The sequence below is a fragment of the Panthera tigris genome, chromosome F3 (genome assembly GCF_018350195.1).
Source record: "Panthera tigris isolate Pti1 chromosome F3, P.tigris_Pti1_mat1.1, whole genome shotgun sequence".
Lineage (NCBI taxonomy): Eukaryota > Metazoa > Chordata > Mammalia > Carnivora > Felidae > Panthera > Panthera tigris.
In genome coordinates, this window is record NC_056678.1 from 4,451,854 (window position 1) to 4,469,057 (window position 17,204).

Here is a 17,204-nt window from a genome sequence, read left to right on the forward strand (position 1 = left end):
ATGATTATTAATTTGATTTCTTTCCCCCCTTTAAAGTTGTGACTAAATAATAATACATTTTAATGTTGATAGATGCCATAGTTTTATATTTCATTTTATTTTGTAGTACCATTTACTAAAGAAATTGATGGAATGTGAGTCTGGATGTAACAGACACGTGCACACATGCACCCTTGTCTATATCCAATTATGTGTTAACAGAAGTCCTTAAAATCTTCAAACAAATGTAACATCCTTAATGTTTCCATAATAACAACTTCATATTTAGTGTTTGAAGGTTTTCTGGTTGTTTTTGTATCTGTTTTTGCAGTGGTTCTGAGACTTTAGGGTGTGTCTGAATTACCCGTTTTTGGAGTTTCTGATTTGGTAGGTTTGGCGAGGGGTTCAAGGCTTTGCACTGTGAAGAAGTTCTCAGGTTGCTGATGCTGTCGGTGTGGGCACCACACTTGAGGAACGATGGTGTTGTCATATACGGCCCCTCACAAGAACTCGGTGTGGTCTCGGGCAGATAGACACGAGAGGCTTTAGGCGTGGAGAAACTCATGAGTTTTCTGGTTGCACATAGTGAATCGGTGGTTGAACAGAGACCAGACCCACGAAGACCTTTCAGGTTTCCTCCTGCACAGGGTAAGGCTTCAGTTCCCCAAAACGTCTCTCTTCATTTTAAATGTTTGGTAATTTTCCCTTTTTTTTTTTTTTTCCAGAGCCATTTTTGTATTTAGGTGGTCCTCCCCCCCCCCCCCCCCCCCCCCCCAGTTTTCACATTTAATAAGTGTATCTTCGAAATTTTCTTTCCTTTTAAAGATATAATGATTTTTGCACCTCCGTGGTCTACAAATGCAGCATCCTCTAGAAACAGAAAGCCTTATAGAACTTGGTAAGGCCACCCGCGGCTAATCGCGAGGACAGATGTTGGTTTTACCCACCTGCCTGGTGTCTGGCAATTTTCCACTCTGCCTTGTGGCGGTAGCTCCAGGCAGAACCATGACTTACGGGTCCAGAACATGACATGGACCACGAATGATCCAGGACAAGGGGTCTGAAAATCACAAGAACAGCCCATGGCAGAGGGCCCTGAACCGATTCATTCCAAGGATAATATTATCCGTTCCAGCCTCCACGGAAAACTGATGGTTTGTGATTCTGTGATGGGCACCCAACCACCCCCGTGTGGGAGCAGTGGCTTCCAAAAGCGAACTGTGGGGTCTGCTTCCCCTCCCCCACCACGCCTCTCTGAACTCGTCCGACGTGTTCCATACGGTGTCCTTGGCAGGACATCCCAGCCCCACCCAGGAACTTGTGCACTTCGTGCTGGTCCTCACTGATGCTGTGATGAAGGTGGTGCTATGCCTTTCTGATTTGTTTTCTAGCTCCTTCGTCCTGTTCTCTGGCTTTCCTCCTTCTGTTCAACTTTGACCTTGAAATACTTAAATTAAAAAAAAGGAGTCAGAGGAAAGTAATGTCTGGAGAACAAACTGAAAATCATGACCTTCACGATGTCCTATTATTTATTATTTTATTGTCGTCTTTTATCCGCCCTATTTGGTAGGAGAAGGAAAGCCTTGGTACATTTTACTTAATCTTGTTTTTTTTTTTTTTTTCTTTTTTTGGATTTGTTTTTTGTTTTTTTAATTCATTTTGTGGACACTATTAATCTTAATATGCTTTCACACTGGAAACTAATTCTGGGCTCATCTACTCCCCTCCTCTTCCTACTCTTTTTATATTTTATATTAAGCTTTTGATATGCACTAGGCTCTGTGTGTGATGCTATACAGTATCTTACTTAACCTTCTCATCGGACTTATAAGGTATTATTTTGAGGAAATAGATTCAGAGAGGTTGTGAGCTTGGCCAGGGTCTCATACCTAGTACATGATGGAGCTGGGACTTGAATTCAGGCCTTTCAGACTCTAAAGCTTATGCATTTAAGGACTAGTCTATATTACCTCCCCTGTGAGGCCATTACTCAGATGGAGGTTGCATTTAATAACCTAGATTTCTTGAAATAAAGTAGGCTGTACATTAAAACAAGATCCTGGCTTTAAACTTGTCTCTGTATTTCCTTGTTACCTTTTCAGTTCTTAAAAAAGTATCGTATATATCGTAAAGAGAAGGAAGGAATTACACTGTTTTCAGCAGTATGTGCCTCTCCTAAACATACCCCACTGACAGTGTGTTACTTTGCTGGACATGGGAGTTTTTATTCTAGTCACTTGGTCTTTGAAAGCAGTCTATGATGGAGTTTCCATTTAAAACCAGAACGCTACTGTGATACAAACAACGATAATTTGCAGTGTGTACATTGGGCTCTTTCTCTTTATTTTGTCCTGAGGTATCTGGCAGCTTCCAGAAAACGGCAGCCACTCCAAGTAACTGAGGTGGCCCATTTGTAAGGAGGTAGTTGAGAATATCTCCCAAAGCATATCCATTTCAAGTTACGTCTTTAGCCTCTCCTCTGTCTTAAAATTTTTTGTCATATTTTTATTTATTATTTTTTTGATGTTTATTTATTTTTGAGAGAGAGAAAGGAGAGAGAACGAGAGAGAGAGAGAGGGAGATTGTGAGCAGGGGAGGGATAGAGAAAGGGGGACAGAGAACCCTAAGACTCCACATGGTCAGCATGGAGCCCAACACGGGGCTCAATCTCAGGAACCTCATGAATCGTGAGATCACGATCTGAGCTAAAATCAGGAGTCGGGTACTTAACCGACTGAGCCACTCAGGCACCTCTTCTTATGTTTTTCTTATGTTTAAAGATCCTTATGTTCTTTCTTCTTATGTTTCTCTTATTGTTGTAGGAGTATGTATTTTAATAATAGATTTGATACAGCATTCAGATTTAGAACCAGGGATAAGTGAATATTATTAATGGTAATTGTATACAGAACCAAACTTAGATGTTCCCTCCCTTTTTCCTTCCTTCCTGTCTCCCTTTTTCCTCCTTCTCCCCCTCCCTTTCTCTGTTGCTCCAATATAGAATAACAGGTTGACTCCTGGATATTCCCCTTACTAGCTGAGTAGCCTTGAGAAAAATCATTCATTCATTTGAGCCTCAGCTTCCTTATCTATAAAACACTGATGGTATTGTCTTTCTAGGTATTTGTAAGTCTTGGATGAGATAGTGTGCATCGTACAAGAAAGCGCCTCTGTGCAGTGTCTGGGTGGGTGCAACAGCACGTCAGTACTGTGTCCCTCACGTGTCCCTCTTCTCAATACATAGGTGTGCCTTCTGGAAAACAGTTACAAAATCAAAACACAATAGCAAAGGAACATATAGGCCGAAGGAACAGATTACAGGCAGACCTATAATCTGACTGATAAGAGATGTGTTTAGAAGGGCTTTGTGAACCAGAAATGTTAGCAACCTGTGCCCCTTTTAAAAAGCAATTTTTTTTTGATAATTAGATTGTCATCAGGCTTTACTTAAGCAATATTGGGTTATAGTAAACAGTGAGATAGATCTTTAAAATTCTGAGACAAACTTATTTATTTATCAATTATTTATTTATTTTTGAGACAAACTTATTTTAAACTTAGAATTCTGTTCTCAAAGTGACAATCACGAGTGAAAGCTAAGGATATTTTTGAACATGCTTAGAAATTTTTTACCTACTGACTGCATTTGAAAGAATTACTTGAGACTGTATTCTGGTAGAAACAAAAGGAAGTAAAAGAGGAAGACGGGATACAGATAACAACGAGAGCAAAAATACTGATAAAACTAATAAAGTCTAAATAATTGGTGTGTATGTTACAAAACAATAACAATGTGAAATTCAAATCACAGACTGTTGATTTGTGCTGAGTAGGCTAGGTGCTGAGTAGGCTAGGAGGGAAGTGAAATGAGGCCAAGTTACCTTTTGTCTTGCTGGGGGTGAAAAAATTTCTAAATATAATTTATTAAAAAAGCAAACTTATTACAGAGTTTCTGTTTGGAGTGATGAAAAAGTCCTGGGAGTAGTGGTAATGGTCACACAGTATTGTGAATTTAATGCTACTGAATTGTGATCTTGAAAATGGTTGAAATGGCAAATTTTGTTATGAAAAAATGACAAAAAGAAAAAAGAAACCAGGCTCCGTGAGATACAGAGTCACAGTGCTCCCTTGGGCATTGTCTAGGCTGAGTGATGAAGAGCTGGGACCTCCTTGCGCAGAGCCGGGACCTCCCTGCGCGGAGCTGGGTCCTCCCTGCACGGAGCCGGGTCCTCCCTGTACAGAGCCAGGAGCAAGTAGATCCCTTTGTGAGCTTGAACTTCACGCCAGAGACCAAGCTGCACAAGGCCAGCACCTGCCGAGTGAATGAATGAATGTCCCGGCATTATTTGATATTTTATGGATGCAGCTTCCTGCACCCACTGTGATGCCAGATAAAATGATGTTCTGATTGTAATTTGGCTTCTGGTGCACGGAGAGAACAGTCTGGTCAGAAGATGCCTGTCTGATCTTTTCACTCATTAGCTGTTCACTGTAAAAATGAATAAATTGTTATTTATGAAACATTCTTTCAAATACTCAAGTGAGTTAAAGTTTTACAACTGAACTCCAAGAGGTCTGCTAGATACTTTGCAGCAGGGCCATCCTGAGTACAGTTGAAGAATGTGTGCCAGAGACCATGCAGTATTTTTCCTTCTTGGTGCTGCAATAAAAAGAGCTATTCTTAAGACTTGCCTGCAATATTTCCGTCAGTAGGTACTCGGTAATTGAATATTCTTTCGTTTTTCCCCTCCACTTTGTATTGTTGTTATTCCCAAGGAATGGGTTCCATTACTGTGTTGTGTTTGTTTGCTTGGTTTAACTCATACTTTCCTACTTAAACAATGAGTATAAGCATGTTCATTTCTTAAGAAAGATCGATCAAAACCTGCTGGTCCCTTTAGAGCTTCAGTCTTACTTAAGAATGAACTGAATTCAGAAACATCTTAATTAAAATATTTAAGTTTCAAAGCTTGTAATTTTGAGATGTGTTTTGTCTTTTTTCACAGTGGAGCTATTGAAAAATCACTTCAGCTACTTATGTTATTGTTGGTTTTCTGAATCTTGTCTGTAGTGATCCTCCTGAGCATTTTGAGGAAAAAAAATTGGACAAAATGTTCATTTCAGTCCTCGATTCTTGTTCTCCCCGTGTGCACATCCTGTGATTCTTTCCCTACGCGCAGTATGTGAGGACAAGACCTTCTTGTTCGTCGTTGTGCTTTCGAGTGCTTTTCCTCCCTCTTTTCTACTCTTCACCCCGTGTTCTTCTCCTTTCTTCAGGGTAAATTCTCTGAGCAGCGCTGCACAACTGGGGTCATTTGATCAACCTGTCAGCTCCTTGTCCCACTCTATGCTCTTCCTGTGTTTGTGGAGCAGATTATTTCTTCTCCCGTCTTTTCTCATTTTACATTTTATCTGAATAACAGTGAAAGTTTGTTCTTGTAGACCTTTTCTTCATAAATGTCAAGGAGCATCAGAGACATTCTTTTGTGGGCTAACTAGACCATTGATGTTGTGGAAAGGGTATGGGACGTAGAGTCGGAAGATGAGTTAAAATACGGGCTTTACCCCCACCCAGATTAAGGAACTGTTGTCCTGAATCGGTCACCCTGGTGAGATTGTTGTATGACGAGGAGTCATCCTGGGGAAAGAGTTGTAGTGATGACTGTGTTGGCCCAACATGGTGAGATTTCAGTGTCTCTGAATTTCTGTGCGGGCGTGAAATGAAGTTGGACTTCTTCCCGACTAAACAGCCAACCAAGAATTCTGAATTCTGTCTCTTGGCTTACTGACTGTGCTGTTCTCTATTTTTATAGTATTTATATATGGGAAGAGACCGGGAGGGGAAATTGTGGAAGACTTAGAAATTATAAAAAAAAATTAGTAGATGTTCTGTGTAGCTCAACCAACCAGATTCTCTCTGCCTGTCATCATCTTTGAGTAGTTGTACAACTCTCTCTGTTGTAGTAATCAGAGTGAAGGAAATGATCTCATCCATGGACAGCTAATTATGATGAGAGAATGCAGTAGATGATTGCCTTTTGTATCCTGACCAGCTTCGCCAATTTTTGCCTCTTTTAGCATTCCTGAGGCTTATATATTTGTTTGCTCTTTGGATTCTCCTTTGAACAGGTTATAACATCTTATTACTGGTTCCCTAATCAATGAGTTTAACAAAAACATTTATGCTTTTTTTTTTTGAGATTTATGAATTTAACTTCCAAAAATGTATTCCTTAGCAACACAGTAGAAGAACATGATTCTGGGAATTGAGGGATCTCTTTGTTACTCATATCACTGAGTTTGGTTTCCTCATTCAAAAGAAAAAAAAAAAGGTTGACCTAAATTATCTCTAGACTGTGATTCTCTGAATTTGTGATCCTATGATTCCATGTTTTAGTATTCTATAAGCCTAAAGTGTATTGTCCTAAGTTTATTTTTTTTAACTTTTTATTTTAATTCCGGTTGGTTAACATGCAGTGTTAAATTAGTTTCAGGTGTACCATGTAGTGACCAAGTTTGTTATTATCAAGGTGAATTGGCATAAAACCGAGGAATTTAAGTATCTTACATAAAAATCGTGATAGAAATTTTCGGTAGTATTTTTAGTGCACATGTGCACATAAATTAGCATTACAGATGGTATTTTATTTTGGTGTTTATTTCTCAGAAAGGACTTATAGTACTTGAATTGTTACTGATAGTTTTTGGTAGTGAGTGAAGAAAAGGTGAGCATTCCACAGTCTGCTGTTTAATAAGGAGAAAACTGTGTTTGCCTGTAAAAACGGTAATCTGGCTGATAACACTGTCATTGCTGCTGGACTGTTGTGGGTGTTAGTGTAGTCAGTGGCAGTTTTCAACCATTAGTATAGTCAAAGCCATTTGTGAAACACCCTCCCTCATGGAGCATTGCATTAGGAAATGTAAAAAACAAAATTAAAAATCCCGTTCCTGCTGTTTGGGAAGTCGTTCTTAAACATTGACGGAATATGTGTGTCTTAGCTCAGGCCGCTATAACAGAATACCACAGATTGGGTGGCTTAAACAACAGAAATGTATTTTCTCACAGTTCTGGGACTGAGAAATCCAAGCTCAAGGTTTCAGCTGATTTGATTTCTGGTGAGGACTCTATGGCTTGCAGACAGCTGCCTTCTTGATATGTCCTCACGTGGCCTTTCCTTCGTGGATACTCGTGGTGAGAGAGAAGAAGCTCTCTGATGGCTCTTCTTAAAAGGACACTAACCCCATCAGATCAGGACCCCACCATTATGACTTCATCTAACCTTAATCATTTCCTCAGAGGTACCTTTTCTAAGTGTAGCCACACTGGGAGTTAGGGCTTTGACATAGGAAGTGTGTAGAGACACAGACATTCAGTCTGTGACAAAGTGTGATGTGTTAGAAGTGGAAATCACACATCTTTGGTACAGATTGGGGGATGACAGGAAATGCTGTCCCCAGAGGAGGCCAGGTGAGTGTTGAGGACATCCGCCATGCTGCCGACGTGTGTGCTGACTTAGATGTCAGTTATACTGACCCCTTGTTCCTCATCTGCTCTGATTTCTCAACTGTTACCTCCATATATTTCCGGATAGGAGGGAAAAAAGGCAATGCATTTGCTTTTTGTTCATTTTGAATATGAAGGCTGAGACCTCTCTGGGTCAGGGTGTGTCTTCAGATTCTTTGAGCATGCTTTATAGTGTCTCAGAAAAGACCAGTGTCGTATATTCTTCTCACTCTTAGTTTTTCCACCCAAGCGCCTGTACTGGTTTGACACAGTGGGAATACTGACTCTTAGGGAATCACAAAACATGATATTTTGTGGATCTTGGAGTAGCTTACTTGGTTTAGAATAATCTAGTATGCACATAGATGGAGTTATTTCAAGTCCTCTGGCTTCACTTCTATGACATATGCCTCATCATTTATTAAAGCTAGCCTTTTGACTTTGATGTATGTCATGTTAGCACCTTGTAAATCCTTCTAGTAATAAATACCTTTGTACTAGTAAGGTGTAAACACTGTTGTTTCTACTCCATTTGCTTCTCTCTCTGTCGTTTTTACAGGGCTCTTTCACCTGCTAATGTTCCAGGATATTAATTTAAAACAGCCAGCCTAATAATACAAACTTCCCCTTTGCCTATGAAGAGCTGACCTCTTTTTACCTCTCCTTTTCAAATTCAGCTTGGAAAGCTCAATTTCCATCATCTTTTGAGCTAGTACTTCACCTCCCCGGTGTTCACAATTTAGCAGTCTTATTATTTTCAAGACTTTATACCGAGAGCGCACCCCCAACTACTGTTTTTTCTCCTGCACATACTTTACTAGCTCAGTCAGGATTTTCATTTAATTTTCTTCCTTTACTTTATAGGAAGAGGAATTTGCCTTTTCCCTAATTCCTTCACCTTGCTTTTTCCTGACTTTGTCAATATTTGAAGGATTTAGCTTGGACATCTCTGGGTTTTAGGCCTTCTTGTGTTTAGCCATGGTGAGAGCTATCAAGTTAGATGATGTTCGGGAGACCGTGTTTGATGTTTTCTCCTCAGTTTCTGGTGTTCCGGAAGTTGACAAGTTAGCCTATCTGTAAAGTACTATTGCCTTGATTACTGCCTCTTTTTTTCATGGAAATTTCCTTAATTGTCCTGGACTTATATAAACTTTCTAATAACTTTTGTTGATGGCTTTTCTCTTGTACTAAGGAATTTATCTACTTGCTCTTGGTTCTAGACTCTCTCCAAAAAGCAACATGGACAATTTCAAGGGGTCTTAAGAGCCAAAAGTATCATGAAAAGATTGATAAAGTTAAACAGGCTAAGATTATTTAACTTGCTAAAGAGGCTGTGGAGACATTGAGCAATGGGCTCTTAACACAAAGCTCCTGTATTCTCTGTGCTGATTGTGGCTCCCTGCATCATGGTGCTCATGCGGGGGGGTGCCTTTCCTGCCTTGTAGTGTTGCTTGTGCTTGGGTGTTGCATCCAAGAATCAAGAGCTGTTTCTTACTTTAGGAAGGATTTGGATTTGACCCATGGACTATATGATGCTGAACTCTGAAGGGAGTAACTGGGAGAGGGTCTCTGTGGGATCAGCCTCTTGAATCTTCCTTCCTGGGTGAGATGGATTAAGGGTGAAGGCAGTTGAACTTTGGAGGTGTCTTCCAGACAAAGGATTTGAATCTGATTGATGTGGTCGGTTTCACCTTGTTTGTCTGCTTATGACGGGAAGCCCTTCATAATGGTGGGAGAACAATGAGATGCATTTACCAGTTCCTGAAGCCCCTTTCTTGCGTAAGAGTGGTGAATAGTCCCAGGTAGAAGACGGTGTGATTGCAGCACACAAGAGCTTTCTACCGGGAGTCCCACTTCCACCAGGAGCCAGCTTTGCAAATAATGGGCTGTCCCTGAGCCTGTGGTTTCTGTCCCTGCAGGCCTCACCTTTCGGTTTACAATGCAGGAGCTTGATTAGAAGAGTTCTAAGGTCCTGAGCTTTAATTGTGCAGGAGGGAGAGGCTGCAATGGGGGAGGTGGAAGGGATAGAAGAGCCAGAGGCGGGTGGAGGCAGGCCCTGGTGGTGGGGGAAAGGGGGAAGGAAGGAGGTGAAAGGGAGCGGTAGGGAGGAGCTGAGGAGGACGGTTAGTGGAGCCCCAGTCATGGAGGTGTCCTCTCTTTTTATTTGGATTAACTCTTTTTAGTTGGAACAAATAGGTGAGACCATTTGTTCAGGTTTGTCTTTGTTTCCTTCATTTGGAGGTTCAAATTGTACTTTCTGTGAAGATTTTGAGAGTTATTTTTGTTACTCACGATGGCCCTGCAGTATAAGCAAAGATAATTCTCTCTGTAAAATGTCGAAGCGAAGGTACGAGGTGGTTAAGCTATTTATACAGGAAATCAATGTGCTGGTGTTAGAATCCAGTTTTTCAAGTCTCTCGTTTGACTTTTCTGCTTCCGTATGGAGGACACCTCGGGTGGACCGCCGGTGCTTGGCCCACAGCTAGCACAGTAGTACTGTGTCTCACAGGTAGGTGTCCATCCCCGCTTACTGCGGAGGGGATTCCAAACCAGACCACCCAGGTAGTCTATGAAACACGTGTTTCGTAAGTCGGTAACTTGAATTCCGTCTCTTACAAATAGACCCATGCAAATGAAGAAAACATCCATACCCATGGGAAGCAGAAATTCTGAGATTTCCTGTGGGTTTGTGTGTAGAGGGGATCTTTGGTTGCCCAAAGTGCCATTCACGAAGTGACATACTTCATACTGCCCTTGAATTTCCTGCGTCCTTTATGTGGCAAAGAGGACGTCAGATGCACTGCTCTCGCTGAGCGGTCTCAGCTTTGGGGGCTCGAGAGGATGTGAGTTGCTCATTAATTTTGTAAACAGACAGGTTTCTTACATTGCAGCTACATGTAATTTCGAGGACACGTGTCTCTGCTCTCCCCTGAAGTGGAGAGTAGGGTCTCTGTTTTTATTTTTGTAGCTTAAGTGATTACTTTATCTCTAGGGGAAATAGAACCCATATGATGTACACATTCTAGTAGAATATGTTTCTTGCATGATATTTGGTTGTTTTTATCACATCTCTTTATGGCTCCTTACATCACAGGCTCTGTTGGTCAGTTTGGGGGATTGTTTGCAAAGGGAGGCATCTCTTGCTGGAAACTTGTATAGTGATTGCTACCCATTCTGTCCTTCTGTGTTCCAGAATCAGGTGGCAAGCATCTGCATCATGATTTTGAGAGGAAGGTGTTAGATAATTAATGTTCTTAAATAAATACACAGGATTTTTTGTTTATTAAAACTTCCTTACTTGGGGATGTTCAAATTTTAAAAAAGTCTGTTTATTGAAGAGGCCCTAATGAGACAGGTAGGGTTTTTTTTTTTGTTCTCTTTTGTTTTGTTTTTTGAGACAGAACTTCTAGAGTACGTTATATCTTTATTTACCCCAAGCCCCCCAAAATACTGTGATAATGGAAAGTTTTGGATTTATGACACAGAATATTCCCCTTAAGGAAATCTCAGAGTTAAAAATAAAATTCACATTTTCTATTTTTTTAATGATATTGGGGAATATTCTCATTGCTATGAAAAACTGGCAAACAAAAAGCAAAGAATCAAGTGTTTAACTTGCTTTCCTTTACATATTATACCTCAGATTAACCAACTAGTTGAAGAGAGGGTGTCTTTTTAGAGAAGTAGCATAGCAAACAGATGAGGAAGGATTCAGAAAAGTCAGAATCCATTATTTTGCAACCCCAGTGAATTAGTGGGTCCAGGCGGTGAGCACTGCTGGCCGTAGAGAGCTAGCCCGAGACCACACGTCTCCTGGTGAAGTACACAGGCTGTGAAATATTCTTCCTAAATTTCAAAGTGTTCAAAGTGTAGTCTGGTCTGGCCTCTGAGTACCAATTAACAGGAAGTCCAGAGGAGAGGGGAGCAGAGGGAGTTAAACATCATAGAGATACAACGTTTTAAAAATCTAGACTGGGCAACTCTACAGGGCTAATGACTTTTTTCAATAATAATAACAAAAATTGCAGGGCACCTGGGGGGCTCAGTCATTTGAGCATCCGACTCTTGAGTTTGGCTCAGATCATGATCTCAGGGTCATGGGATTGAGCCCTGTGTCAGGCTCTGCCCTGAGTGTGGAGCCTGCGTGAGATTCTCTCTCTCTCTCTGTCTCTGTTTCTCTCTCTCAGTCTCTCTCTCTCTCCCCTCCCCACTCGTCCGTCTCCCTCTCGTCTTCCTCCTCCTCCTCTCTCTCTCTCCCTCCCTTCCTCCCTCTCTCTTCCACTTGCATTTCCTTTCTCACTAAAATAATATAATAATAATAGTAACAAAAAATGCAACTGAAGGAAAAAAACAGATGGAGGACAAATCTGTATGTTAAAATGATTAGGAGATATATCAACTAATCTTAAGGTCTGGACCTCTTCTGGATACCAATTTATACAAACTGTAAAATATTATACATTTGGGGAAAAGGTATAGTACCTGAATATTTAGTGATTTTTAGGAATTCTTATTGATATATTTAAGGAATTATTACATTGAGATTTAAAAAAATGAGTCCTGTAAGGGCTTCTGGGTGGCTCAGTCAGTTGAGCGTCCGACTTCGGCTCAGGTCATGATCTCACGGTTCGTGAGTTTGAGTCCTGCGTCGGGCTCTGTGCTGACAGCTCAGAGCCTGGAGCCTGCTTTGGATTCTGTGTCTCCCTCTCTCTCTGTTCCTCCCCTGCTCATTCTCTCTCTCTCTCTCTCTCTCTCTCTCTCTCTCTCTCTTTCTCAAAAATAAATATTTTAAAAAAGTGAGTCCTGTAAATATTGACAGGTGAAATATGATACCTGGGATTTCCTTTAAAATACTATAGGAAGGCTGATATTACAGGCTGGAAATGAAGGAAGATTGGCCATCATTACTGAATCTGTAAGATGGTTATATGTCGTATTCTCACTATTTATGTATATGATTGAAATAATCTGTCATAGAATGTTTTTAAAAGAGGATTTGAGGTAAAGAGAGGGAGTAAAGCTTTGGGTACAATGAAAAGGAAATTAGGAGAGGAGGAAACAGTGCTTAGCATGGGATCTGATACGTTCTCTGTATTGAATACTTATCGGCTATAATTTTTTCCAAGCCATGCATGCACCCATTCATTTACTTATCCAATCATTCATTTGCTTGTTTCAGTAAATATTTATGTGCATGTATGATGTGGCAAGCACCAGAATACTTCCATAAATGAAGTAATATGAATAGAACCCGTCACACCCCAGTGGTGTTTTTGGCCAGTACTCCTACAGTGTCTTTGAACTGTGTGTGAATAGCTCCCAGAGAAGAGGGTTTAAAGCGGCACTGTGTCGTATCATTCCTGGATTCATTCAAGGTTTGTCTTTCAGATTCTTCTCAGTTTAGCTATGAACTGTCTGCTGGGGCTTTGCCTTCTTCTTGAGTCCATCAACTCTAAAGGTGGTGGGTGCCACCTACTTGATTCTAGAAGGACCATCTGTGATTCCTGGCATGGTTCATCCAGGTGGTGGCCAGTTGAACAGCCAGCCCCAGATTTATAGTTGAGATGCTCTGGGAAAGCTCTCTTTCCTTTCCATTTCACCTTTGGAACTGTTGTTACATTCTGGAAGATTTTCCAATTACTGCATCTAATTAAAAGGAAGAATAAATTACTGAAGCAAGTTAAATTATCTTGTGTATCACAACAGTAATTAACATTCAAATAGGAAGCTGCTGCCATTTTTATAAACATCGCTAAATGGAGGCAGCACCCCTTCTGAAAGCAGAAAGCCAGACGGGGCTCTGTCCCCAAGACTGGTATAAGGATGGTCCGGGAGAGTTGCTGGGTTGAGTGTTTAGAAAATCTGCCTGGATGAGATTGACATCATTGTAGAGATCAATTTTTGAGTTGCACCATTTTTATCTCAATCCTTAGAAATAGTGGCTTCACTGTGCACTTATCATCATCCACTGTCCCTCCGTGGCCTCACATGTTTCTCGTATCTCATTTTCTCCGTATTTCAAGTAGGACTCACACCAATCTGGTCAGGAGACATTTTGTGCCCTAGGCTTTTCTTGGAAAGAGGTTTGCAGCCTTTACAGATTCTACTTTTCAACAATTTCATGCTCATTCTTTGCCCATTCAGTGCTCTTCTGCCACAAAGATGTTTCTTCTCCTCTGTGGTCTCCTGATTTTGTGTTGTCTTTTTGAGCTGTCCCTTAGAGTGAGCACACTTTTCTTGCTCAGTATAACTTCTAGCCTGGCATTGTCATGTATAGTATTTAGTAATTTTTTTTGTTCTGTCTCTGTTTTCCTTTTTTATTAAATTTTGGTTAATGCACAGTGCAATATTGGTTTCAGGAGTAGAATTCAGTGATTCATCACTTACATATAAACACCCAGTTTTTAATGGCAATACCAAAGTGATTAACTCAAAGTGATAAACTCAGAAGGAGAAATGCCTTTCAACTTATAGAGTAATGGTACCCAGAACTAGTAATAAATGATATTTAGCTACTTTTACCTCATTTGGTGAGTAGTGTGTGGGCAATTAAAACTCAGCAAGGTTTGGGAAGATCATATTCGTCTGCCCTTGGTGGTTGGGGTTATGAATTTTTTAAAACTTATTCAGTAATAAATTAAGTCTAGAATTTAGACAATTGCCATGGCAACTGTGGGTCCATTCTGCCCTTGATAATGATGGATTGTTTTGATTTTCTTTTTTTTTTTAATTTACAAACTCTCAAATGATGTGAGGATTATAAGCGATAGGATCTTATTTAAGAAAGCAGTGAAGTTATAAATTTTGCTCTTAACCCAGAGATGGCCCTTAATATACAACACCACAGCACATCAGCAGAGTGTGTGAAGGTTTAAATCACTTTCTTCTTAATATCATAAATAGGTGACTCTGCTGTTACGAAAATATTTGACCATGTCATGGAGATAAGCATAGATCTTCGTAACATCAGGTCAAATATGAATCACAGTGGCCTGTAATATTCAGATCACAAGCTTAAAAATTTTTAAATTTCTCTTTCTTTTACTTTATATAGAAATATATTTTACTTTAAATAGAAATATACTTCACCAATTTGGTGAAAGTGTGTAGTTTGGGGATTCGTGCATTATGTTTGTCTGTTATTCATGTGTTCTTTTAACTCAAGAGTGGCTAACCTTACTGCCTCAAGGGAAGAGCCGACCTTTACCAGTATCATGGACAAAAGGCAAATATAAGTGTTATTCTCATTGCTTTGAAAATGGTTTTTTTTGTTGTTGTTGCTGATGGTTAGATCATATATGTCATTTTTTAAAATGTTTATTTGTTTTTGAAAGAGACAGAGTGCGAGTAGGGGAGGGGCAGAGAGAGGGAGACTAAGAATCCGAAGCAGGCTCCAGGCTCTGAGCTGGCAGCCCAGTGCCCGATATGGGGCTCGAACCCAGAAACCGCAAGATCATGACCTGAGCTTAAGGCGGGTGCTTAACCGACTGAGCCACCCAAGTGTCCTGTCATTTTTGTTTTAAAAAACAAAATATTGCTTTCTCATTATAGTATCAGTTCGAGTTTAAGTGATGTGTTGTTTTTGCTGTTATTTTCATGTTTTTTCTCTCTGCCAAGGGCTCTGAGGGGACAAATACAGCCCTGAATTTTGGTTCCCTTTTCGGATCTGGAGCATGGCAGCGAGTAGGAGTGGTCTTTTATACACTGGTACTCATCAGTGTGGTTGATGGACACTGGTTGTTTACTGATCTTCAATTTTGCAACTCCACACTTTGTTTCTGAGACTAAGTGTCATGTAAAAAGTAAGAATTATCTTGTGGTTCCCAGTAAGGGGGCTTGTGTTGTGGCCTGGAGGAGACAATGAAATGTAAAAGAATGGAATAAAAAATGATCTCCTTAGTGATTTTGTGTAACTTTAGCTCGGACTGGAAGACTTGTTTCCCGTTCTCTTGTTGCTTTTGAATAAATTCCCAAATATCTTGTTGTTCTGAAAGGTCCGTGGAAGATGTAGTGACTCGGGTCAATACAAGTTGCTTTTCGTGGAGAATGTATTTAAAGTAGGGAACTCCTTTGAATAAATTACATATTTTGAAAGAGGCTTTTATTCTTGTTTCATACAGTATAATACATTTGGAATCGTGGCTAATTTTACATGTTTCATTTACAGTGTATTTAAAAGCCCTCCTCAATGAATAGTTGGTAATTAGGTGATTGACAGATTCTCCCACTTGACAATCTCACACACCAGTAAATTGCCCTCTCTTTCCAGGAGTATCTCCCATAAATGTTTGAAACTTTCCCTAGCGAATGTTGTTGAGCAGAACTGTAAGGGACTGAAGGATACTTTATTTCCGCAAGTTGAATGAATGCTCGTGCTGGAATGCCCCGGTCTTTTTTCATAAGTGAAGTACTTCCAGATTTTGATGGAAAGTGTGGTTCAACTTAAGTAGTTGAATATGAATTTTAACCCTTGGGTAGGGAGGGATTTTTTTTTTTTTTTAACTTAGGTTAGTTAACATACAGTGTAATAATGTAGAGCCCAGTGATTCACCACTTTCATACAGCACCCAGTGCTCATCCCAGCAAGTGCCCTCCGCAGTGCACATCACCCATTTAGCACCCCCCCCACCCAATACCCCTCTAGCAATCCTCAGTTTGTTCTCTATATTTAAGAGTCTCTTATGATATGCCTCCTTCTCTGTTTTTATCTTATTTTTCCTTCCCTTCTCCTATGTTCATCTGTTATGTTTCTTAAATTCCACATATGAGTGAAATCATATATTTGTCTTTCTCTCCCTGACTTATTTTGTTTAGTGTAATCCATTCTATTTCCATCCACGTTGTTGTAAATAGCAAGATTTCATTCTTTTTGATCACCAAGTAATATTCCATAGTATGTATGTGTGTGTGTATGTGTGTTTGTATACACACCCCATATCTTCTTTATCCAGTCATCAGTCATTGGACCTTTGGGCTCTTTCCATAATTCAGCTATTGTTGATAGCACTGCTATAAACATTGGGGTGCATGTGCCCCTTCAAATCAGCATTTTTGTATCCGTTGGATAGATACCTAGTAGTGCAATGGCTGGGTCAGAGGATAGCTGTATTTTTAATTTTTTGAGGAACCTCCACACTGTTTTCCAGAGTGGCTGCACCAGTTTGCTTTCCTACCAAAAGTGCAGAAGTGTTTCCCTTTCTCTGCATCCTCACCAACATCTGTTGTTTCCTGAGTTATTAATTTTAGCCATTCTGACCGGAGTGAGGTGGTATCTCATCGTGGTTTTGATTTGTATTTCCCTGATGATGAGGGATGTTGAGTATCTTTTTATGTGTCTTTTAGCCATCTGGATGTCTTCTTTGGAAAAGTCTCTATTCATGTCTTTTGTCCGTTTCTTCACTGGATTATTTGTTCTTTGGGTGTTGAGTTTGATAAGTTCTTTATATATTTGGGATACTAAGCCTTTATCAGACATGTCTTTTGGAAATATTTTCAAGGAGGGAGTTTTAAAGGTTAGGGTATCTCTGTAGTATAAAAGTTATTGCAGGAAAAAAACCCTTTGTCTGTTTGTTTAATATGTGGGAATTGTTATGCTAAATCTCAAAGACCAAAGCAGGTATTTTACTTGACTTGTAAACTCAGGGATACTTTTTGTTTTGTTTTGTTTTTTCTATTAGGAAAACACTAAGTTTATCATCAGAATTTATGTAAAAATAATCTT

The 17,204-nt window shown here is 40.0% G+C and overlaps 1 protein-coding gene across 6 annotated transcripts in view; it reads left to right on the top strand.

The window, feature by feature from the left end:
- The window catches only part of SMYD3 (SET and MYND domain containing 3), a 681,855-nt gene that overhangs the window by 299,499 nt on the left and 365,152 nt on the right, over positions 1 to 17,204 (top strand). For 2 of the 6 annotated variants that reach the window (XM_042975346.1, XM_042975345.1), the window contains exon 1: positions 6,901 to 7,447. Coding sequence is in view for 1 of the 2 variants with exons in the window: in XM_042975345.1 (XP_042831279.1) it covers positions 7,415 to 7,447 (33 nt within the window). In the remaining variant the exon portion in view is untranslated. 6 annotated transcript variants of the gene reach the window in all.